General features: G+C 47.6%; 1 protein-coding gene across 9 annotated transcripts in view; it reads left to right on the top strand.

Annotated features, from left to right (window-relative positions):
• Positions 1–23733, top strand: part of RALGPS1 (Ral GEF with PH domain and SH3 binding motif 1) — a 268245-nt gene that overhangs the window by 14725 nt on the left and 229787 nt on the right. For 5 of the 9 annotated variants that reach the window (XM_042965073.1, XM_042965076.1, XM_042965077.1 and 2 more), the window contains exons 2-3: positions 8481–8559; positions 17189–17353. The exons of 1 other annotated variant lie outside the window; for it this stretch is intronic. In XM_042965073.1, coding sequence (XP_042821007.1) covers positions 17197–17353 — 157 coding nt within the window. In that variant the 5' untranslated portion in view covers positions 8481–8559; positions 17189–17196. Of the gene's footprint in view, positions 1–8480; positions 8560–14389; positions 14495–17188; positions 17354–23733 lie in introns of those variants that run through there. 3 more of the 9 variants (XM_042965079.1, XM_042965078.1, XM_042965080.1) reach the window with 3 other exon arrangements.

Consider the following 23733-nt stretch of genomic DNA (forward strand, 5'->3'; position numbering starts at 1 on the left):
CTTCAAGGCCTGAAATGGCTGCTGGAGCTCTAGCTTTTGCATCTGCATTCCAGCCTTTGAGGGCCACTTCCCAGAATTTGTGCATGACATTTCTTGCATCTCATTGGCCTGATCTTGGTCATATGGCCACTCCTAGCAGTAAGGGAGGTTGGGAAATGTAATCTCTATTCAGGGAAGCCATGTGTCCACCTACAAACCAGAATTTCTGTTACTAAAGAAGGAGAGGAGGATGGTTATTGGGGGCCAGCATCACCATTATTGGCCCCATTTAAAATATTTGGAGTCTCAAAGTAGTTGAGATCAGCCTCATATATATGGCCTATGAATGATTGAACCTTCATAACTTATTATAAAGCAGTAATTTATTAATTCCATATGGCTCTTGGGTAAGAGCAGGAAAACAGATTCCTGGAAAAGAAATGATTTCTTTGCTAACATGCACAGGACCCTAATTCATGAGCCATCAGGAGTTACACAATAGCAAGGGAAGGAATGGTTATTACATTGTTGGGACATTTGGCTTTCAATGCCAGAAGGAATTGCTAAGCTTGACCCCAAACAGCAGTGGAGACTCCAGATGAGTTTGAGTTCAAGAACAAAACCTGGAGTTAAAGATGGGAGGATGTATACTGAGCTCTGTTATGGGATCTAGGAGAGGTGGGTTACAGGATTCAGGTTGCGGCGAGTTAGGAGGGAGAACTTCCCCTGTCTACTTTCCTTCTTTCTTTCTTTTTTCCTAACTTTTTGTATGTGTAATGCCTGAGTCAGAGGCAAAGGACTTTATTGCTAGCATAAACATTAGCGTGTGTGTCCATTTCCCTTCTCCCACATTCCATGGGGGTGATGCCATGGGCCCAGATGGAGGCTGTGCTTCTGTGTCAGAGCTGAGAAACACTGTGCTGGGGCCACCGGGTGCTTTATAGCAGGCAGTAAGCAAGCTTGCTTTTCAGCCCTGAGGGAGACATTGTCTCATCCCTCAAAGCTGCCCACTGCAAGCACAACCTTGAAAAGTGGCCTGGGTAAAGGCTGGTCAGAGGTTGCATTCTTGGCCTGCCCAACGGGACATGTTGGAGTGCCAGAGACCATGGAGGAGTGAGTGCCCTAACAGGTGCTTGCCAGGATTAATTGGGATAATGTGTGTGCCAATGGGAAGCTCTTGATCAGTGTCATTATCCCTTATGTCTCTGAAAAGACAGGTCCAGCGATGACATGATTGTTACAGTGTTCCCACCTGGTTTCCAGTGTTTAGACAAGACTGAAGGTTATGGAATTGGTGGGGGGGCTGGGCAGCCTGACAGGAAGAGAAAGGCTGATTCTCAATTGCTTGTGTGTAGCTCTTGCCTTCTTTTTAAAGTTTTTTTAATGTTTAATTAATTAATTAATTAATTAATTTGAGAGAGAGAGAGAGAGAGAGAGAGACAGACAGACAGACAGAGGGAGACAGAGAATCCGAAGCAGGCTCTGCACTGACAACAGGAAGCCCAGTGTGGGGCTTGAACTCACAAACTGTGAGATCATGACCTGAGCCGAAGTCAGTTGCTTAACCAACTGAGCCACCCAGGCACCAAACTTCTGCCTTCTTGTATACATTTCCTGTTTTATTTTTTCTTGTATGCATCTCATACCCAGTACCTCCCTGGGCCGTGTACTCTGCTAGCTTTTGGTAAATATTTATAATTCTCCTTTTTCTTATATATAATCAAATGAAGCCTATTTCTCTGAACTTAATATTTGTGGTTTGCTTAACTTGAAATAAAGTACAGTGAGTTTTTCTTAAGAAACAGGTTATTACTTGTTCTTACATATGTTGAGCAAAGTCCTTGATAATTGGTTCCAAACTAATGAAACTTTTAAATCTGTATGATGTGTTATGAGTACCATAAAAATGTAGAGCTAAAGGGTGTTGAAAGATGAGCTCAACTACTATCCAGTTTTATAGAAGAGGAAACTGAGGCAAGAGAAGACAATTACTAAAGAGTGGTCCCAGTTGATGAGTGCCAGATGCAGTGCTGGGCCTTCACCCACAACCCTGCCCAAGGAACCTTGAATCCGTTAGGGTGAGTAGAGAGGAGACCAAGGGAATATGTGTGCAAATTTTGGGTAAATACCAGACCAGGTCTCACGTGTCCTCATTTAAGGATGAACGAATGGAAGAAGGAACACTGGAGGGGATGCACTGAGAAGATCAGTGGTGTCAAGGGAAGTCAGTGAGGTGTGCAAGAAACAGAGGAGGAGCAAGCTTTGGACAGAAGGTTTCCCAGCTTCAGAGGTTGCCTTTGTCCTCCCTGAGAAGTTAGAGATGCTGTGGAAAGTGAGATGATGAGTCAACAGACAGAGATGAGAAAGCAGCTTGCGGACTTAAGGTACAGAAGGAAATGAAGCGCATGATGCCAGCATTTGAGACTGTGGCACCGCGGTATGTCAAGGGGTCAGGAGGAGGCACATTGCCGTGCTCAGAAGGGACAAGAAAGCCACAGAGGAGACCCCGAGGTGTGGATGACGAACCAGCCTGGAGACCAGAACAAACAGCATAGAAGGAAGCCTCAATTTTTCTGAAGAGGGACCTGAATCTGTAGATTAGAAGGGCTCATCGTGAGCCAGGCAAAATTAGCCAAAATTAGGAGAGGATACCATTACCATCCTGGCAGAAGGAACCTTTAAATCAAAGAAAAAAAAAATTAGCGAGGCTCAGGCTTACCTACAGCATAGGTGCCAGGGGGCAATGGGACAGTACCTGTCAAGTTTTGAGGGAAAAGGTTGTGACCAAAAAAAAAAAAAAAAAAAAGAATTCTCAGCCCAGTTTTAGTTCACATTTGGTGGTAACGGAAATTCTTTCCAGTCGTATAAGGACACACCTTGTGTGTAGCTTTTGCTACAACCATGCACCACTCCGGGGGCAGGGGGAAATCATTGGAAGGCATGCTCCCATCACTGAGAGATGAGTTAGAATAACAGACCATCCATGGGCAAGTCATAGGAAAGGGTTGGCAGTGGGAGTGGGACCATTCAAGTATCAGATGATTTCAAAGTAGTTGTTCTGATTATGACATAAAATATAATACAAATGAAATGATGGAGAGAAGACAGAACATGAAACCATAATTAACAGAGAAAGCAGGAGTTCCTGGTTAAACTAGGGATCATGCATGTGAACACACTCTCCACTCTAAAGAACTGTACACGTATGAGGGGTAAGAGATTTGAAAGCAAGCTCCATGCCATCCAGTCTGCCTGAACATGTGTTTTCTAGCTAATAAAATGCTGTGCAGGTGTGCAGTGTACCTGGGGCCACTTTTTTGCTGATTCCTCTGGACATCATCTTTTCGAACCACCCTGGAGAGATTTGCTTGGTACCTTCATTCTGCAGGAGGGCATATTGCTGGTGGGAATGTAAAATGGTGCATACTCTTTGGAAAACAATATGTCAGTGTCTCAAAAAATGAAATACCAAATTACCACATGACTTAATTCCTTTCCTAGGTATATACCTGGGAGAATTGAAAGCAAATGCTTACACCAGAAGTTGTACATGCATGTTCGTAGCAGTAGAAGTGTTACTCATAATAGCCCAAAATAAAAACAACCCAAATATCCATCAGGTGATGAATGGATAAACAAAATGTGGTACATCCATATAATGGAGTATTATTTAGCTATAAAGAAGAATGAAGTACTGATTCTTAGTACAACATGGATGAACCTTGAAAACATTCTAAGTGAGAGAAACCAGACACCAAAGGCCACATACTGCATGATTCTGTTTTTATGAAATGTCTAGAAGAAGCAAACCCATAGACACAGAAAGTAGATTGGTGGCCGCCAGGGAGATGGGGCACAGGAGTGCGTGCTAATGGGACAGGGTTTCTTTTGGGGCTGATGAAAATGCTCTGGAATTAGTGGAGATGACTGTGCAACTTAGTGAATATGCTAAAACCTGCTGAGTTCTAGTGTAAAAGGGTCCATTTTATGGTATGTAAATTATATCTCGATTAAAAAGTAGTTCTTTTCCTGATTATTAAATGCTAATTATGGAAAAGTAAGAAAATAAAGATAGATGTCCCCCCCCCCCAAAAAAAAAAGCCATCATCTCTTTTTATCGTTTTCCTTTTTTTTTTTATTGTTGAAGTATATTTGCCATACAGTGTTATATGAGCTTCAGGTGTACAACATAGTGATTTGTGGCTGGACAATTCTATGCATTATTCAGTGCTCATCACGATAAATGTAATTACCATCTGTCACAATACACTACCATGACAATATTATTGACTGTATTCCCTATGCTGTACTTTTCGTCTCCGCGACTTAACTTAATACTGGTACAATACTTTGTACCTCTTAATCCCCTTTTGCTCATCACCCATCCTCTTCCCCTCTGGCAACCACCAGTTTTCTGTATTTAAGAATCTAGCTTTTTGTTTTGTTTTTTAGGTTCTTCATGGAAGCGAAATTATATGGTATTTGTCTTTCTCTGTCTAATTTCACTTAGCATAATAGCCTCTAGGACCATCCATATTGTCACGGATAGTAAGATCCCATTCTTTTTTATGGATGAATAATATTCCATTGTGTATATATGCCTACCATGTCTTCTTTATCCACTCCTCTGTCAGTGGACACTTGGGCTGCTTCCATATCTTGGCTGTTGTAAATAATGCTGCAATAAACATACAGGTGCATGTATCTTTTCCAATTAGTGTTTTTGTTTTCTTTGGGCAGTTACCCAGTACTGGAATTACTGGATCATAGGGTAGTTCTATTTTTAATTGTTTGAGGAACGTCCATACTATTTTCCACAGGGGTTGCACCAATTTATACTCATATCAACAGTGCACGAAGGTTTCCTTTTCTCCTCATCCTCACTAACACTTGTCGTTTCCTGTCTTCTTGATGCTAGCCATTCTGACTGGTGTGAGGTGATACCTCATTGTGGTTTGATTTGCGTTTCCCTGATGATGAGTGATGTTGAGCATCTTTTACGTGTCTGTAAGCCATTTGCATATTTTCTTTAGAAAAATATTCAGAGCCCTTGCCCATTTAAAAGTCAGATTATTTGGCATCTTTTTGGTGTTGAGTTGTGTAAATTATTTATATGTTTTGCATATTAACCTCTTATTGGATATGTCATTTGCAAATATCTTCTCCCATTCACTAGGTTGCCTTTTTGTTTTTTGATGGTTTCCTTTGCTGTACAAATGCTTTTATTTATTTATTTATTTTAAAGTCTGTTTATTAATTTTGAGGGAGAGAGAGAGAGACAGAAAGAGCATGAGCAAGTGGGGGAGGGGCAGACAGGAGGGAGAGAGAGAATCCCAAGCAGGCTCCACGTTGTCAGCATAGAGCCCAATGTGGGGCTCGAACTCACAAAACGTGAGATCATGACCTGAGCTGAAACCAAGAGTCAGACGCTTAACCAACTGAGCCATCTAGGCACCCCTGTACAAATGCTTTTAATTTTTGGTGTTGACTTATTTATTTTTATTTATTTTATTTTTTATTAAAAAAATTTGTTTCACATTTATTTTTGAGAGAGAGAGAGAGAGAGAGAGAGAGAAAGAGAGAGAGAGGGAGAGAGGGAGACAGAGCACAGGTTGGGGAGGGGCAGAGAGAGAAGGAGACACAGAATCCAAAGCAGGCTCCAGGCTTTGAGCTGTCAGCACAGAGCCCGATGAGGGGCTCGAACTCACAAACTGTGGGATCGTGACCTGAGCTGAAGTCGGATGCTTAACTGACTGAGCCACCCAGGCGCCCCAGACTTATTTATTTTATAACTAGAAGTTTGTTCCTCTTAATCCCTTCACCTGTTTCACCATCTCCCCACCCATCTCTGCTCTGGCAACCACCAGTTTGTTCTTTGTATTTAAGAATCTGTTTTTTGTTTTGTTTTAAGTTTCCATATATAAAATCATACCGTATTTTTGTTCTCTGTCTGACTTATTTCACCCTCTAGGTCCATCCATGTTGTTACAAATGGAAAGATTTTATCAGCCATTATCTTATTCTTAACACTTGGGGTACATTTGTCCAGACTTTCTGTGTGTCTGTCTCAAAGTTGGATCAATAGACCATTTTATTCTTCTCTTCTGTCATGAGTTGTGTTTTGGGATGGGCAGAGTCCACAAGCATGTTCTTTTATTAAGTGTTTTAGCCTCTTGTGAGGGTGTTTATGTTGGAAACAGTATTTCTCTGCAAATAGAAACAGAACACTGAAACACTGAAGTCCAAAGACCTGGGGTCCTGCTCTGACTCACCTTAGGTTTGCGAGCTTGAGAGAGGTGCTTAATTTCAGTTTCCTCATCCTCATCTTTTGAAGTTTTTTTTTTTTTCTTTTTTCTGTGAGAGAAAGAGAGAGAGTGTGAGTGGGGGAGAGGGGCAGAGGGAGAGAAAGAGAATCTTAAGCAGGCTCCACACCGAGCATGGAGCCTGACACAGGGCTCGATCTCAAGAACCATGAGATCATGACCTGAGCCAAAGTCAAGTCAGACACTCAATCACCTGAGCCCCCAGGCGCCCCTCACTCTCATCTTTAAAAGGAATTGCGATACTTACTTTGTGACATCTTGTCCACGAGGATGGCTACCCTTGGGCGGTAGGTAGTGATAGAAGGGGGTGCAGTGGGTTTCTGGGGGTGCTGGTGATGTTTGGTCTCTCTTTCTGGGTGCTGGCTACATGGATATACCCACTTCGTGAGAATTCTTTAACCTGTGCACTTATAATTGTGCCCTTTTCTGTGTGTATGTTGCACATCTGTAAAAAGTGTACTTAAAACACTGAGAAAAGGGAAGCATATCAGTCACATTGCTCTTATTAAAGCTATTATTAATCATGAGAATGAAAGTTTTTTGTATTGTTGATGAATAAAATAAAGTCATTGGCTTAGCCTATTTATTTCATCTTTATTGCTTTGATCATTGTATTTGTTTTATAATATGTATAACACATCGGTACATTAGAATGTGTAGTTAATGTACAGATAAATATACGTACGTTAGAGGTGTTCGCTTAATATTTCTCAGCTGTCGGTAGTGAAGGATCAGAAGGTTTGGTGAGCCGTGTGGCTCAGGGTGGCAGCAAGGGGGCCGCCTGAGCGCAGCCTGGCTGCTGGAAGCAGGTGGGAAGCAGGTGGGCCAGTGGGTGAGCCTCCAGCAGTTCAGTGGGTGTCTGTGTTTGGGTTGGTTTCCCTGTTGCTGGAGCATGAAGCGTGAGACATAGCAGGGCGGTGGTGGGCTGGAGAGGGAGGCAGACGCCAGATCTCCGGGGGGAGGGGCTGAGGGGAAGCTCTGAAAGGTGAGAGGACAAAAGGAAGGGGTCAGCAGAAGAAAGGAGCCAGCAGAGGAGGCTAGAGAGGCTAACGGGATGGGCGGAGACAGAGCCACAAAGTCGTTATTAGGGGCCGATAGCTGAGTTTCCAGAAAGAGGGACCAGTGAACCAAGAGGTGGGAGAACCTGAGGTCACTAGTCTCTGCAGTTGGGAGGTCTTGGTGGCCTGGGAGGGAGCAGCCCCACTCGTCAGGTAGAGTGTTTCCAGGCGGGTGGTAGTGAGAGGGTGCGGTACTGAGGAAGTTGGGGTGTCTGATGGGAAGCAGCCTGGAGTTCAAGGGTCAGAGCTCTTTTGAAGACTGGGGAGGACTGCAGGTGTTCTCAGGTAGAGGGTAAGACCAAGAGAGTGGAAGAGATTGGGGTTGCCAGGGAGAGGTGTCTTAGCCCCGAGCCCAGGCCAGTGGTTGGCCCTGGATCTCTGGCAACTGCCTCTTTCTCAGAGGTGGGAGCAGAGGACCAGGAGAAGATACAGAAACATTTAGGCTAAGGGAGGGACCCAAGGGAGCTGAAGTCAACTCTCCTCAGTGAAGGAGGTGGTGCGGTTGCCCTCCTGGGTGTGGAGTGAGGTGGGAGGGGGGGGTGCTGTGGAGGACAGAAACCAGTGACGGGGGCCTTTGCAGGCACCCTATGCAGGATACTTGTCTGTACCAGCGGGCTGCCAAGAGGCCGTCTCTGTGTCGGGACATGCCGGCCGCTCCCTTCCTCGTATGAACACTCTTTTCAACAGCAGGGTGCTCAGAGGGCAGGGGTGTTTGTGTCTGGGTACTCCTGAGTCCCCTTCCTGCTGGGTAGTGCCCGAGGCCATGGCTGGTGCTTTGGGCCTGCCAGAATGCACATTCCCATAGAGTCATGCTTTTCTTTGGGGGTGATTCCCCAGGGCAAACCCTTGCATGCTTAACACAGCATGTATCCAAAGCATGACAGGAAAGGAGAAGTTTAAGAAGTTTAAGTTGATTTTGATGAACAAGGGACAGGCTTTGCTACCTGGTAGGCTAATGGTGATATAAAATATTGACCTGTGGGAAAAACTGACATTTCAAAGAACAGGCTGAAACCATATCTTACAGCACTATAGTTGGTCTGACCTGCTGAGCTTTGAAAAACAAGTCTTACCATATGGAACATGGTTGTAAATGTAGTTATTCCTCCTACTTTTACAGCGGCTACTGTTTGGAAAGAGACGTGCTGGGATGGTATATCCTGTTGCCCTGGGATTATGAAGCCCCACATGTATTCCTGGTAAGTTGGCTTATGGACCGTAGTCAGATGTGCTCTCTTGAGCAGGGCTGTAATATACAGGCACAGAAAGGTGCACGCTGGTGCAGGTGATCTGGGTGGTGGTGCGGTCAGAGGAACCTCATGCCAAGTGGGGTCTGTGGGGCTGAGGAGCTGCAGGGTGGCTTTTGGGACATCAGACATCCCCCGTGAGCCATGCATGCAGAGGTTCCTTCTCTCCAGGTTAAACTCAGAGGTTTTCTCTGTTGGATCTTACACCAAGGGCTTTTCTTTTCTCCACCTCCTTGTGCAGAACCTCTCGTTGCTCCCTTGTTATGCTGTTGCCTTTTTGCTTCCAGTGGTGAGAAGCTGGATGTTCTGTGTCTGACTCCCCAGTACCTGGGATGACTTCCTTTCTCTCAGCCTCAGTCTGTCCCTGTACTTCCGCACAGACCCTTCTCCTCTCTCTTTCCAGTTCAGCTACCCTTGCCCCAGACCCTTCATCAGAAAGGCCAGCTCTTGTTTGAGTTGCTTGGCCGTGGGAGGAAGGGTGAAGGCATATGAAGACAAATAAGACGTGGTCATTGTCTTCAAGAGACCGCACTCTGGTGGTCAGTGCCCTGCCACCCTCTTCCCCTCCCCGCCCCCATTCTTGCTCCCTAAGAGTCTGTGAGCCCTATCTGTGTGCCCCCAGCTGCTGGGGGCTCTCCTTCCTTTTAAACCCTCATGGCACATATTTTAACTTCCTCGTGGCCCTGCCTACATTCTGCATCATGTCATGCTTTTTTTGATGTACCCTGTACCTCCTACCTTACCTCCTTTACCAGACTTTAAACTCTTTTTTTAAGAAGTATTTATTTATTTTTGAGAGAGAGAGAGAGAGAGGGAGTGTGTGCACACACAAGAGCGGGGGGTGGGGGGGGGCGCAGAGAGAGAGGGAGACAGAGGATCCAAAGCAGGTTCCATGCTGACAGCAGAGAGCCTCACACGGGGCTTGAACCCACAAACCTTGAGATGATGACCTGAGCCAAAGCTGGACACTTAACAGGCTGAGCCACCCAGGCGCCTCTAGACTTTAAGCTCTTTTAAGGCAGGGGTTGTGTCTTGCCCATTATTGTATCCCATGCAGTGCCTTATATACAGTAGGTGCTCAGTAAATATTACCAGACTGAAACCAACTTGGACTCTCTTATGGCTCTCCATACCCATCTGCTTTGTGGCCATGGTTCTCGGGTCTTGAGACAACATAAAAGAATAAAAGGGGGAAAAGCAGAGAGTGTTTGCCTAAAAGAATGTTAAGAGATTCTGTACAGGTAGGAGAAATCACAAAAATGTTAAAAGCTGAAAGATTACAATATTTTTCAGATTCTTCTAGTAGCCTTACCCTTCTGTCAACCCATTATCACAAAAGAGGCAGAAGGCGAAGTTTCTGATGTTTTCCTACCACGGCTTCAGTCTTCCTTCATGTTCCACGATTAACTACAATACAAGTAATTCATATAGTGCTTAGAAGAAGCTCTTTCCCTGAAACTTACCTACTGGTGGGATTGGTTCCCCGAGGAGGATGCTGGAGACAACTGCTGGAGGATGGGCAGGAGCACAAGACAAAACAGACTCAGAGGGAAGTAATCTCCCTGAGGTCGCAAAGCAAGTTAGTGGCAGGGTTGAGATTGGACTCTAGGTCAGTCTTGTTCTAGAAATGGAACCTGTCTCCACGGTCTGTGCTTTTGGGTCTGATTAGACCTGGATTCCAGGATGAGGCAGCTGGCTGGCTCAAGTTGGAAGAGCATGCAACTCTTGATCTCAGGGTTGTGAGTTCGAGCCCCATGGTGGGTGTAGAAATTACTAAAAAAGAAATAAACTTTTTAAAATTAAAAAAAAAAAAAAGACTTAGGGGCGCCTGGGTGGCTCAGTCGGTTAAGCTGCCGACTTCGGCTCAGGTCATGATCTCGCGGTCCGTGAGTTCGAGCCCCACGTCGGGCTCTGTGCTGACAGCTCAGAGCCTGGAGCCTGCTTCAGATTCTGTGTCTCCCTCTCTCTGACCCTCCCCCGTTCATGCTCTGTCTCTCTCTGTCTCAAAAATAAATAAACGTTAAAAAAATTTTTTTTGAAAAAAAAAAAAATAAAAAAAGACTTAAAAAAGAAAACAGAACTGGATTCCTGGAGAGGGATGGTGGTTGCCCACCTGCTGTCCGTGGAGAATCTGGGCAGGATTGCCCCCAGTCTGTGCAGGTGCGAGGACTCCTCTCTCCTGTCATCACCAGGGTGGGGACCAAAGGGCAGAGCATCTGCCCCCCCACCTCTCAGCAGGAAGGTCACACTTCACCAGCTCATTTCCCTTGAGCCCTCTTGAACAGAGGCTGTCAGGTCGCCCAGGGCTTCGGGCTTCTGCTGCCGGAGAGGCTCAAGCAGTCTGCCATGAACGGGGAGTGTGAGAACCCGTATCCTTCAACAGGCAATGGCAAGTGACAGCACATTTTTGGAGACTTGGCCATAGAAAGGAGGGAAGGCCAAGCTTCACACTTGGAGCAGTGGCTCCTTTGAGGCAGGATGAATGGAGAGGACACTTAAGAACTTCAATTCACAAGGAATGAACTCCCAAAGGGGTGAGATTGGAGTGTACCAGAGGCTTTCTGGAACTAAAAAACATGTATTTTGAATTCAAAGATCAATAGAAGAGTTGAAATTAGTGGTTTGGAAAGTCACACAGAAGAAATGCCTCACAACCCGGAACAATAATAAAAAGAAATGGAAATCATGAATTAAAATGTGAGACACTTAGAGGCCTTATCCAGGAGACCTGGCATGGGGGTAATAGAAGTTCCAGAAGGAGAAAAAGGAATAGATGGAGGAGTAATAGAAAAGCAGTAGAGCGAAATAGCGGTGAACTGAAGAAAGATGTGATTCTTCAGATTCAGTGGATTCAGTTCATACTAAGGCTAACACTTAGCCTATTTTGTAGTAAAATTCTTAAACTCCAAGAAGAAAGAGAAAAATCTCTTGTAAGAAGAAGGAGCAGGATTTTAAAGGAAAGAGAATTAGACTCTCATTAGGCTTTCCATATACAGTGCTGGAGGCTGGAAGGCAATGGACTTGTCTGCAGACTGTTCAAGGGAGAGGGGCTGCAGTCCTCTGTGTGCCCAGCCACAATGCCACTCACGGTTTATTGCAAAAGAAAGGCGATTCAAACATGTGAGGGCATAAAACATACAGTATCTGTGAAGTGCAGCTGAGAAAATGCCTTGTAAAACTGTCCAGTGCAAGGACAGTGAAAGCAGGGCAGAGATGATGGGATAGAGGAAGAATGCAGGGAGCAGAGCAGAGCAGGGCACCTGTCAGTGCCTGTGGTTTATCTCAGTGACTACTGCTGCTGTGCATCGGAGTTTTTATTGTGTTAACTTATTAACAGTTTTTAAGATAGAGGAGAACTGCTGTATGACAAAACATAATAGGCTGAAAACAAAAATTCTAAACCACCTTTGCAAAACCTAAGGTTGGGAGAAGGGATGAGAGAGTGAAGAAATAAGTGTTCCATGTTTAGGACACTTAAATAAACACAGAGGAAATGAAACATAGAGGCTTTGTTATTTATCTGTCTTAAGGAAGGAGAAATACAGGTTCAGTTTTGACTTTTGGGGATGAGAGGGTGTATTAGGGCTAGATTTGGTTGCATACAATAGATAACGCCTGCATAAAATGGCTTGAACGATAAGGGTTTATATGTTTTCATCTCATGAAAAAGTGAAGAGGTAGGCAGTGTACGGTTGGTATGGTGGAATCAGTGTCATCCCAGACCCAGGTTCCTTAGGTCTTGCAGCTCTTCCATCTATAGCAGATTGCCTCCTGATTCAAGATGGCTGCTTGAGCTCCAGTCATTACATCTGCATTCCAAAAGCCTGAAGGAGACAAGGGGAAGAAGGGTGTGCCCGTGCACTTTCAGACATTTCTTTTTTTTTAACATAAGATACTTTTTTTTTTTTTTTTATTGCTCTCATCACCTAGAAAATTCCAAGCATTTTAGGAGCTCTGTACGAGCAAGGGGGATAAAGACCAAATACATATTTCTTATTATAAGTCACAATTTCATAGTGACCCTTTCAGACCTTTCTTAAAGGTCTCACACAGCACTAACATTTATACCTCAATGAGTAGAGCTTAGCCACATTGAGCTACAAGGGAGCACAGGGTGGGCTTAGGTAAAAACAGGAGTTCTCATTCTAAAGAAGAAAGGGAGGAAAAAAGAAGTTGAGATCTCTGCCTCAAACGATAATCAGTAGCAGAATGAATACAAATTAAAACAATAGTTTTCTTTTTTTGCCTTTTTAATTAGCAAAAAAAGTTACAATGAAACCAGCGTTAGCAAGTGAGTGGGGAAGTGGGTCCTCTATGACATCGCTGGTAGGGAGTATGAACTGTTGTAACTCTGTGGGGAACATACTCTGAAAGTATCTAATACACTTTAATGTGTGTATTACACGTTAACTTTACACGTTAAAGTGTATTAGATAGTTTCTCATTTTTGGAGTGGCAGAAAGGCAGCGATGGATTAGGCGTTTATTACAAAGGAGCCGGCTTTCTCTGTTCCGACATGGGACAAGGCCACAGTCTGGTGGGTTTAAAAGATAAATTGCATAATAACGTCTCCAGTAGGGGTTGCAAACTGGTGGCCTGTGGTGGCAGATAACCCTGTGCTGGGCACTGTGTTAAGTGCTTTCCACAGTGAACTTACTCTCATCTCACAGTGAACTCACAAGATGGGCAGTATTAGATCACCTATATTTAGAGGAGGAAATTGAAGCAGAGAAAGACTAAGTATCTTTTTTTTTAAGATTATTTTTTAAAATACTCACTTCTGAGAGACAGAGAGAGACAAGAGACAGCATGTGAGCAGGGGAGGGGCAGAGAGAGAGGGAGACACAGAATCCGAAGCAGGGTCCAGGCTCTGAGCTGTCAGCACAGAGCCTGATGTGGGGCTCGAACCCACAGACTGTGAGATCATGACCTGAGCCGAAGTCAGACGCTTAACCGACTGAGCCACCCAGGTGCCCTGAGACTAAATATCTTTCTTAAGGTCACCCAACCAATAGATGCTAGGCCCAGGCTGTGACCAGGGCTCCAAAATCTGAACTTCTATCCACTCTGCTACCCGGCCCAAAGAGCACTGTCTGATCTCCCCCTTGGTTGCTTTGTGTGGCCAGTTCAGAGCTTTACAAATGTTCCAAATGGAAAGCTGTAAGTGGTGTAGTTAGCCACAGGCCACGTGTGTCCTGCTCCTGTTATAACTGCGTCTTCACCAGTGACCTCATCTGCCTGGGCCCTGCAGGCGCTTGAGGGTATGACCTTGGTTTCTGGTATGAGTCCCGCTTGGTTATGTGTATTTATGCGGCTTAGCGGAAATGCTTGGAGGAATACACCTTGCTGCTTGCTGTGATTACCTCTGGAGTGTGGAAGGGGGAGGGCGGCGGGGGAAGGGTGGGTTGATGAGTTTATTTATACATCTTACTGGATTTGCCTTAGAGCAACAGGGACCTGTTGCTTTTGCAGTTTAAACTGGAAGTCCAATGAGGTAGAATCTATAAATAATTAAATATCAAGAAACATCCCAGTAACTGTAACTGAACCTTCCTTTCTGTCATTTCCTTTGAGATTGTCTTTATAAATGTGACTGTTTAAGCAAGGAGACTTGAGTTTTCCTTTCTGTAAGATGAAGGCCATCCGTTGGAACGTGTGACACTTTGTGACTTTTGAGCATCTAGTTCCGGAACCTAAACTTACGTTGACAGCAGCACAAAGGTTGCTCAGGAAAGGGTTTGTGAGCCGTGGAAGCCTTGGGCCAGCTCCTGACATGGCTCGCGTGACCCTCTTACTGGATGTCTTGGAGAGGCAGCCGAGTGCTGTGTGCCAGAGCTGTGGCGGTCCGGGGAGGAAGACGAACCCAGATGCAGGACAACTGTGGCAGGTGCCATGGAGGAGAAGGCTGGGTGCTCTAAAAGCCAGTGGGAGAAGGACATAACAGAGGGGGTCCCAGAAGGGTTCCTGGAGGAAGTAACATCTAGATTAAGACTGGAGAGGAGAGGAGGGAGGATGGTCTCACGGCCCCTGTGAGAGACAGCAGGGCAGGCGTGGCCGCCGGCGACCTCCGGCAGCATTTTGGCACCTGTTTGCGCAACTCTCCTTCCTTGGCTGGAAGCCGCCTCCACAGGGCTGGCAGAGGGACTGCACCTCCCAGCACAGAACATGCTTCCCCATAGGCGGGGCCTGTGGTACCTCTAAGCCCCCTCTTTCCTTCCCCTGCGAGGACCACAGCCCTGACCACTTGGGAGTGGGTTTGAATGCAAGGAATCGGTGGGTGGGGTGGGGGAAGGAGTCCACAGGAAGCAAGGACAGCAAGGCTAGGATGTGATGGTCACATGGGCCGTTGGGCTAGGATGTGATGGTCACATGGGCTGGCTGGGCTTTGAAGATCAGTCTGTAGGGAGCCTGGGAGGGATCTGGGCTGGAGGGATTGTTAAGGCAAGTTTCACCTGTTCTTAGTTGAGGCGGCTGCTGGGAGGTAACTTCCACCTGGGTCCTGCCTGAGCCCCGAATGTTGCTGTGCTCCCCCGGCCCCTCCTGCCTCAGGCATTAGCCCCGGTATTTGCACCACTTCTCCCCGCCCCACCCTGCAGGGCTGTTTGTACCTGCGGGAGGGCCTTGTCTCCTTCAAGTCCTTTTGTGCAGTCCTTGAGCCTTTTTGGGGGGCAGCAGAACCAGATGGCTTGGGGGTGCTGTTGGGGTGGCTCAAGCATCACAGCCTTGCTCTGACCTTGCCCCTTCCCTTCCACAGTAGGCTGGGGGAGTAATTCATCCATTTTTATTGAGAACACAGCCGACTGCTGGGTTCTGTGCTGGGGACTGAGGCTAAAATAACCGTTGGAGAATCTGCCCTGTGCCGGGCCCTGCCGTCAGCACTTACCCACAGAGGCGGCCTCAGCTCCGGGACCTCATGCACACGGAGCACTCAGGCGAGTGCTGCACAGGGTGGGGCACGGGGGGGAAGTGGAGCTTAGAGAGGCCCTTGCCCCCTGCCACGCTGGTGGTAGGCGGAGAGCTGCATTCAGACGCAGGATGTCGCGCTTGTAGGTGCCGTCCCTGGTGGCGAACGAGATGGGTACAGAGCTCGTGGCCCAGCAGGCACATGCTCAGGGATGACGGCAGTTCCCCGTCAGGGTGACAGGTGCTGTGGCGGGTTAGTGGAGGGCGCACAGAGGAGGGGCCCTCGACCCAGACCGAGGACCAGAGGACGGAGAAGGGACGAGTGTCCCAGGAAGAGTCCTCGGTGTGATCAGCATCACTGCCCTGTCACCCCGGGGCTTGTACCTCAGTCTCCTCTGGGCTTTGGTGAGGAGGTGCTGGCCTAGTGGCCTGTGCCCATGCTCAGTTAGTTAGTGATTAATCACGGAGAGCAGCTACGTGGCCCCTGAGCCCAGCCAGACTCGTAGGACCTTGGCCCTTAGGCACTCTCACTGGGGAAGACCCGTCCTCTTCCACAGGCTGTGTGACCTGAGTTTGTCACTACAAATTCCCCAACCTTTTTGGGGACACATACGCAGGGGGCCCGGTTTTATGGATCTGTGCCCCCCAACCCACCTCTCTCCACTTCTGCCCTCGAGTACATTCGTAAAGGACTGCGCCCTTGTAGTTATAATGGAACGTTGTAAAAACTCTGAAAATCCAAGCTGAATAAATCCTGCCTTGACCCTGCCACCCCACAAACCAGACTGCATCTGTGCCGCCCATTTTCTCTCCAGTCCCCGTCCACGGGGCAGGTGGGGTTGCTACAATTGTGCGCCTTGCGGACGGACTTCCTTGACGGGCTGCGGAGGACATTGCTCGGCTGGAAGTGGCCACCAGGTGGTGCCAGAGCACCAGGCGCCCGACCCCACCCTCCCGCGTCGGGACTACCTGGCCGTGAGCCGTGCTCCAAGGGCACGTCTGTGGAAGTTCACTTTCGGGTTTCTCCCCAGATGCCGTGTTGCTCACAGCCTTGTTTTATCACCTACTTGGAAAGAAATGGAGCAATACCGAAAGTACAGAAGTACTGAAAGTACAAAAAGTAGAAAGTAAAAGTGCTATGCACGGACACCTTTCGCAGGTGATGGTAGTAACAGTTGTGTCTTTACGTGTGTGTGCCCACATGTGTGCATACGTATTGGAAAGCATGTCCAGATGTCCCTTTCTCAGTGAGAGCACTTCTCAGCCCTCGCCACTGAAGATTGCAACCCCTCCTTCCCCTCTGCCTAGCCGCCCCCGCCCTGCTTTACCTTTTCCCTCTCTTACCACAGCTGACTCTCCATACGCTTTTCCCTGCGTGCTGTATTGTCTGCCTCCTCCACCAGCAGGTACTGGGGGATTTCTGGCTTTTCCTTCACCGCTCTGGGCCCAGCACCTGGAACAGTACCTGACCCAGACTAGACTTTCAGGAAATACTTGCTGAATGAAATAATAAGGGTGGCTATGTCCTGAATTTGTGGCCATCTTTCTCTGTCCATAACTATTTATCTGTCGCATCCTTCTCAACCATCCTTTTCATCCCCTTCAGTGGATGCGGTCCACCTACCTGTACTGAAACACGCCAATGAGGCTTTCCAGTGTTTTCTTCTCTTTTTTGCAGGTGGTGGTATGGTCAGTGACTTGCTGGAACACACTCTCTGGTCGGTTGCCCGTCTGATGACTTCCTTGCTTTGCTCAGACTCTGGGCTAAGTGCTTCCCAAATAGCATCTTGTGCAGTCCTCACACCTATGAGAAAGGTGCTGCTGGTAGCTTCTGTCTTTGCAGGTGGGAAGTTGGGGCTTAGAGAACAGGCTCCTGGCCTGGGCCACATGTCTGCTGAGAGCTGAGCCAGGCTCTTGGGGAATTCCTTCCATATTAAGGATCTTACTACATCCTCTCTCATGACATTTCAGACACACGTTTCCCCAGTTTCTTTTTTTGTTTGTTTGTTTTACATCTTTTATGTCTTTTTAAAAATGTTTATTTATTTTGGAGAGGGAGAGAACAAGTAGGGAAGGGACAGAGAGAGAGGGAGAGGGAGGATCCCAAGCAGACTCTACACTGTTGGCTCAGAGCCTGACATGGGGCTTGATCTCACTAACTATGAGATCATGGCCTGAGCTGAAATCAAGAGTTGGATGCTTAACTGACTGAGCCACCCAGGTGCCCCCATTATGTCTTTAAAAAAAATTTTTTTTAACACTTTTATTTTTGAGTCAGAGAGCAAGTGGAGAGGGGGCAGAGAGAGGGAGAGGCAGAATCCGAAGCAGGCTCCAGGCTCTGAGCTGTCAGCACAGAGCCCAATGTGGGGCTTGAACCCACGAGCAGTAAGATCATGACCTGAGCCACAGTCGGCTGCTTAACCTACTGAGCCACCCCGGTGCCCCAATGATGTCTTTTCTTATACAGAGTTCTAATTTTTTTTTATTGTAGTTAAATCTGCTGATGGTTTCCTTTGTTTTTCTGGCTTTTGTATCACCCTAGAGAGAACTTCTTCACCCCAAGGTTATTAAAAAAAAATAACGGTTAGCGTTTCCTCTGGTATTTTTATGGGGATTTTATGTTTGGTTAAGTCTCTAATCTATCAAAATTTTATTCTTATATATGATGTTGGGTAAGATTTTAAACAAATCCCCTCCCCCTTAAGAGAATAGTAAATTGTTTTGTCAACATCTATTAAGTGATCCATCCCTGCATGCTGTTTGCAATGACATTGTGACCAGATGTTAATTCTCACATGTATTTGACCCTGTGCTGTGGGCTGCGTTCTGTCCTGCTCATTCATTCATCTCTCAGTGCTCTTTATCCTCGACCATGGCTTCCTGGCAGGACAGATCACTTCTCATCACATGTCCTTTTTTTGAAAACTTCTTAGCTTTTAAAAATTATTCTTCCAGATGAAATTTCAAATCAATTTGTTGAATTCCAAAATGAATCCCCTTAGAATTTAGAATGACCTTGTATTTTATTTATAGATCAGTTGGGGAGAGTTGATGCTTTTGCAATATTGTCTCTTTATTCAGAGGAGTGAAATCTCTCTCCTTTAATTTGTCTTCTTTTTTGTTAGGAAAACTTCATAATTTGCTTCAAATGATTTCTGTACATTTCTTTTGAAGTTTATTTGTAGGTATCATTTGCTTGGTAGACTCCCAGGCCATTGCCTTTTCTAGCTGGCTGTTGAGACCAGAGAGACCGTTGATTTTGTGGCCAGATGTCTGACTCTCATGGCTTCTCCTCTGTCCACTTCCATTCGCTGCAAATCTTCTAGGAATTCTTAACTTCTGGTTTGGTGATGTCATTCTTCCCTGTATTTCAACACTGCAACAGATTTCTTGTTCTTTTGTTTTTGTTTTTCATTTAATAAGATTTGGTGAGGGGAACGCAGATGTGTGGACCCAGTACATTGTCTTGGAACTAAGATCTGTTTCTGTGGTTTGTTGTGAACATGTGACTTTCTCTGTGCGCTCTGGTGCCCCGACCCCTGCCCCTGTCACCCACTGCTGTGTGCTCCGTGGGGGTGTGGGATGGTACTTGAAGATGGTCTAGGACCAGGGTATTCTTCCTCAACTTCTGGCTCCTACCTCGTGGGGCACACCCTTTATTCCTAATGGGCTTTGTTGTGCCGCTGCCCAGATGTTTTTCACTCTCCTTCTCCAGCCAGACCTCGCCCATCCCGCCTCACTCTTAGCTGACTTCCTTCCTGTTTCAGTGGGAAATGCCAGGCTGAGCATGATGAGCCAGGGCTCAGTGGTGTCTGTCAGGAAGGCCCAAGAGTGTGGGTGTCCTGTTCTGTCAACCTGTTCCTCACCTTGATATTTCTAAAGTTCATCCTGATGACAAGGAAAAACAGCAAAGGGGAATTTGAATTAAATGACCCTCATGAACCAGCCAGTCTCTGGCACAGGGCTCTCCAGTCAAAGCTGGCTGAAGCAAGTGATGAGCTCTTTGCCCACTGGGGCTTCCCATGCTCCCTAAACTTGACCTGTACCTGGGGTCCAGGCCGGGCAGGTGTACTTAGGGGCGTGTGTGGGAGTCCCACAGGTCTCACAGCAGCAGTGGGGAAGAGAGGGGCCTTCAACAGGTGTGTGACTTTTTGGCTCTTAGGGATGGTCCGAATGGATGTGGCCCAGTCAATGAGCTGGACTGTTACCTGTCAAACCAGTAATTCCTCTGCCCTTGGCAGGGACTAAGAAGGAGAGAGGGACCCCCTGCTCCTCACAGTAAACTGTCTTCAAGCCTGCCCCATCGTCTGTCTACTGTAGATAATGTATGTTTGGCCCACATGTAACGGGTGTGAAATGCCTTAACCTCAGCATCCCAGAGCTGCAACTCTCAGTTGATGGTTTGGCACGGGAAATGACAAGCCCCTGGTGTTAGGCCTGATCGTGGAGCTTGTGTGTGTGTAGGGGGTGGTGAGTGGGGTGGGATATGAGGGTGCAGAGTTGCTTCTTAAATTTAACTTTTTAGGGGTGCCTGAGTGGCTCATTCAGTTGAGCATCTGATCCTTGATTTCGGCTCAGGTCATGATCTCACGGTGCGTGAGCTCGAGCCCGGCATCGGGCTCTGCGCTGACAGTGAGGAGCCTGCTTGGGATGCTCTCTCTGCCCCTCCCCTGCTCATGTGCACGTGCACACACTCGCTCTCTCTCAAATAAATACATATTTAAAAAATAAATTCAGCTTTTTGTTTTGAAATCACTTTAGACTTACAGACAAGTTGCAGAACAGTACACAGCATTTATGTGCATCCCTCCCCCAGCTTATATGTGAACAGCTTACACGGGCTTAACACAGTTAGCAGACTGACTTAGGTGATGAGTTAACATAGGTACCATGCTATGAACTAAGACTTGCGACCTTTTTCAGATGCCACCAGTTTCCTCCCTGATGTTTCCCCCCTAATGTTCTTTTTCCGTTCCTGTCTCAGTCCAGGATCCTCCCTGCATCTAGCTGTGAGGCTTCATTAGTGTCCTCTGGGCTGTGATAGCTCCCTGTCCGGAGGGTCACGTCAGGTCCTCGCGGGAGGAAACGTGTGGTCTAGTTCTTGTACTACCGCTGCAGGTACCTCTAGGGTAAAAGCGTCTCGTCCTGAGAGACGTCACCAAACCCCCGTGTACTGGCGCCCCCCGTGCCAACCAGGCTCTCCTGTCTCCCCAGGGCCACCCTCCTCCAGCTAAGGTCTGGGTGGCAGCCGCCCTTGTCCCTGTCTTCCGGGGGCAGGGGAAGCAGCCACCACAGTCCCACCCTTGCCATCTTCTCTGAGACGTGCTCTGTCAGGTGTGCCCTCTGTCTCTTGGATTTTTCATATTTTGCCCTCCACGGACTCCTTACTTTGAACCTGAGAATATGCTCAGGAGTCACTTTGAGTTCCCAGAAAACCCCAGTCTCCATCTCCTGCTTTCCCTGTTTCCTCCCCAGCAGGCTCCAGGAGACTCAGGCACTTCTTAAGTCCCTTTGCGAGCCGGGCTTTCCCTGACTGGGGCCCAGGGCCCTCCTGGCGTCAGACCCCAGGCTGTCCTCAGCTCTGTCCTGAATGGTTCTGCGTGATCTTACATTTTTTTTAAACATTTGTTTATTTTTGAGAGACAGAGACAGAGCATGAGCAGGGGAGGAGCAGAGAGAGAGGGAGACACAGACTCCGAGGCAGGCTCCATGCTCTGAGCTGTCAGCACAGAGCCCGATGCGGGGCTCGAACTCACAAACTGCAAGATCATGACCTGAGCCGAAGTCGGACGCTCAACCAACTGAGCCACCCAGGTGCCCTGGATTAGTTTCCTTTTGAGAACCGTTCCTGGTTTTATGAGAAGTGCAGATTCTTTACTCACATTTCTTTTGGTGCCTCAACTTCAGCGCGATGTCTTGTGGTCTCATGCCAAGGGAGCCCTGCCCGCGTCTGCCCGTCCCCGGGGAGGGTGAGCGTGTGGTGAGGGGTGCCAGCACAGACGTAGCTGACGTTTACCAGCCGCTTCCAGCCTACACCGACCTGGCGACCCCTTCAACCATCTGCCATCTGCCAGGTGGGGGAGGGAAGGAAGGTGGAGCTGGGTCAGGTCAGGCAGCTTGCTCAGGGCTCAGAGTAAGTGATGGGTGAGAATTCAAATCCTGATTTGTCCGTTCCCTAAGCCACGGAAGTACTTGGCTTCACCTGCAGCTGTGAGCCTGTGGGGGGTGAGGGTGTCGAACTCGGGGCTGCTATAAGGCCTCCCCAAATTCATGTGTGCTCCCAGCTCTGTCAGGCTGAAGAATGAGTGCTGTAAATACATCTCACTGCACTCCAAGTGGATGTAGACATTGCTGTGATTCGTAGACCGCAGATTAGTTTAAATGTGTTAGTGATTTATAACAGCTTTTTGTTACTAAGGGTTTTTCTTAGTCAACAGATGCCAAAAATAGAACTATTTCTTTTTGGTGTTAAAACGGATAGTTTCTTAAGTACATTTATGTGTATATTTGTACATTTACTTGTATCTCTGTGTGTGTGGATGTGTGCATAAATGCTGCCCTCCCCTAAGGGAACTGTGTGACCTTGGGCACAGGGACTAGGGTTTGTGGGAGACAGGGACTTGCCTTTTTTATTTTATGCCCTTTTATTCAGTTTTTATAATTTCGGCATGCACGTGTATTACTTTTACATAAGAAATTCAGGAAGTCCTCCTGTTGGAAAAGGTTAGGCGCCCCTGGGCCAGACTATGGTTTCTGAGGACAAGGATGGGCCGTGTCCCCTTCTGCCTCCCTGGCTGTGGTGCGTGGGCTGTGGGGACACTCATTCCGCACCTACCACCTGCATTAGCGGATCGCCGCCTGTTTGCGGGGGGCCCTACCTTAGCTCAGTGAACACAGGTGCTTCCCTTCCCCAGGAAGATGCCCTCGTGCTCCTTTTCTCTGGTGTGCTGTTTCACGGGTTGGTCCCTTTTTGTGAGGTCTGCAGACCCTCCACCCCTAAATCCAGCCCGCTTTCCCACACCCTGCCGCTTTCTCTCCTCCACGGGGGCACAGCCGTGGTGGCGCCTCCCCGGCCCACTCTGTCTCCGTCAGCGAGAAGGTGGGATGTCGGAGGCTGAACATCTGGCGGGTGGTTTGGAAGGGCCGGGGGTGGGGGTTGGGGGGCGGTGAACGCCGCAGTGAGTGATGGCATTCAAGTCTGACATGTGCTTACGTGGCCGGGCCTCCCTTTGAAAGCCGCCAGACGCTCCTGCTTGCCAGGAAAAGAGGTCTGGCCGGTTTGGAGAGGGTCAGGAAGAGGTGGAGATAACCACCCTGCCAGCCCGCACAAGGGGGACTTTCTTAGGGGGACTTTCTTGAGCTGCCGGCTCGTGGTCCGGCACCACAGTGATGGTTACCTTGGGGGAAGCCCTCTGGCAATAGGAAATGTGCATGCTGTGGCGGTGTGTGTTTGTGTGTGTGTGTGTGTGTGTACACATGTACGTACATACGCTTACTGCTCCTGAAGTGATGGAGGGGTTGTGGGCAGAACCCTCTTTGCTTCCTTCCTGTTCGTCTTGTCACAGCTTCTGTTCAGGACGGAGGAAGGTGGAGAGCAGCACCGTCCTCTGAAGCGGAGCTCCGGGTCCGTTTCCATGCTTGTCTGCAACATTTGGAAGAGATCACTCTCTTGTAATTGAACATTCCTGGATATGTGTATTTTCTTTGAAACAGCCTCCATACGCTTAGGAAAAAGTGGTTATTCTGCCTTCTCAACAGTGGTCTGCACCAGACTGTCTCGTGTTATTTTCTTGGTTTCCTGAACCTGAAACATTGAAGGAGAATTCTGAAAGTTTGGAAGGAAACCAACATGGCATATGGGATTTTCCTTCTCTCTCCGGGAGCCCACACACAAGAGCAGATTCTGTCATACAGAAACAAGAGATGAGGGATTGTTCTGTGGTTCTGATACAATTGCCACGTTCTTGCGAAGTTACGTCATGAGAATTGCTTTTTCTTCTGCGGTGTTTTGGTTTCCAAGGAGGCATTAGCAGCGTGTGTGTGTGTGTGTGTGTGTGGTGAGAGAGTTGGAGGATGGAAAGATGGGGTTTTGGTGTGATTCGGATTAAAAAGCCAGGCTCAAAAAGCTGGAGCTCTCCCCATCCTGCCAGCCTGCCCCTGATCAGCAGGGGCCACAGTCAGTACAGGCAGGTAAAAGTGCACCCCTGAGTTAGTTTCATTAAT

This window comes from Panthera tigris, chromosome D4 (genome assembly GCF_018350195.1).
Source record: "Panthera tigris isolate Pti1 chromosome D4, P.tigris_Pti1_mat1.1, whole genome shotgun sequence".
Classification (NCBI taxonomy): Eukaryota; Metazoa; Chordata; class Mammalia; order Carnivora; family Felidae; genus Panthera; species Panthera tigris.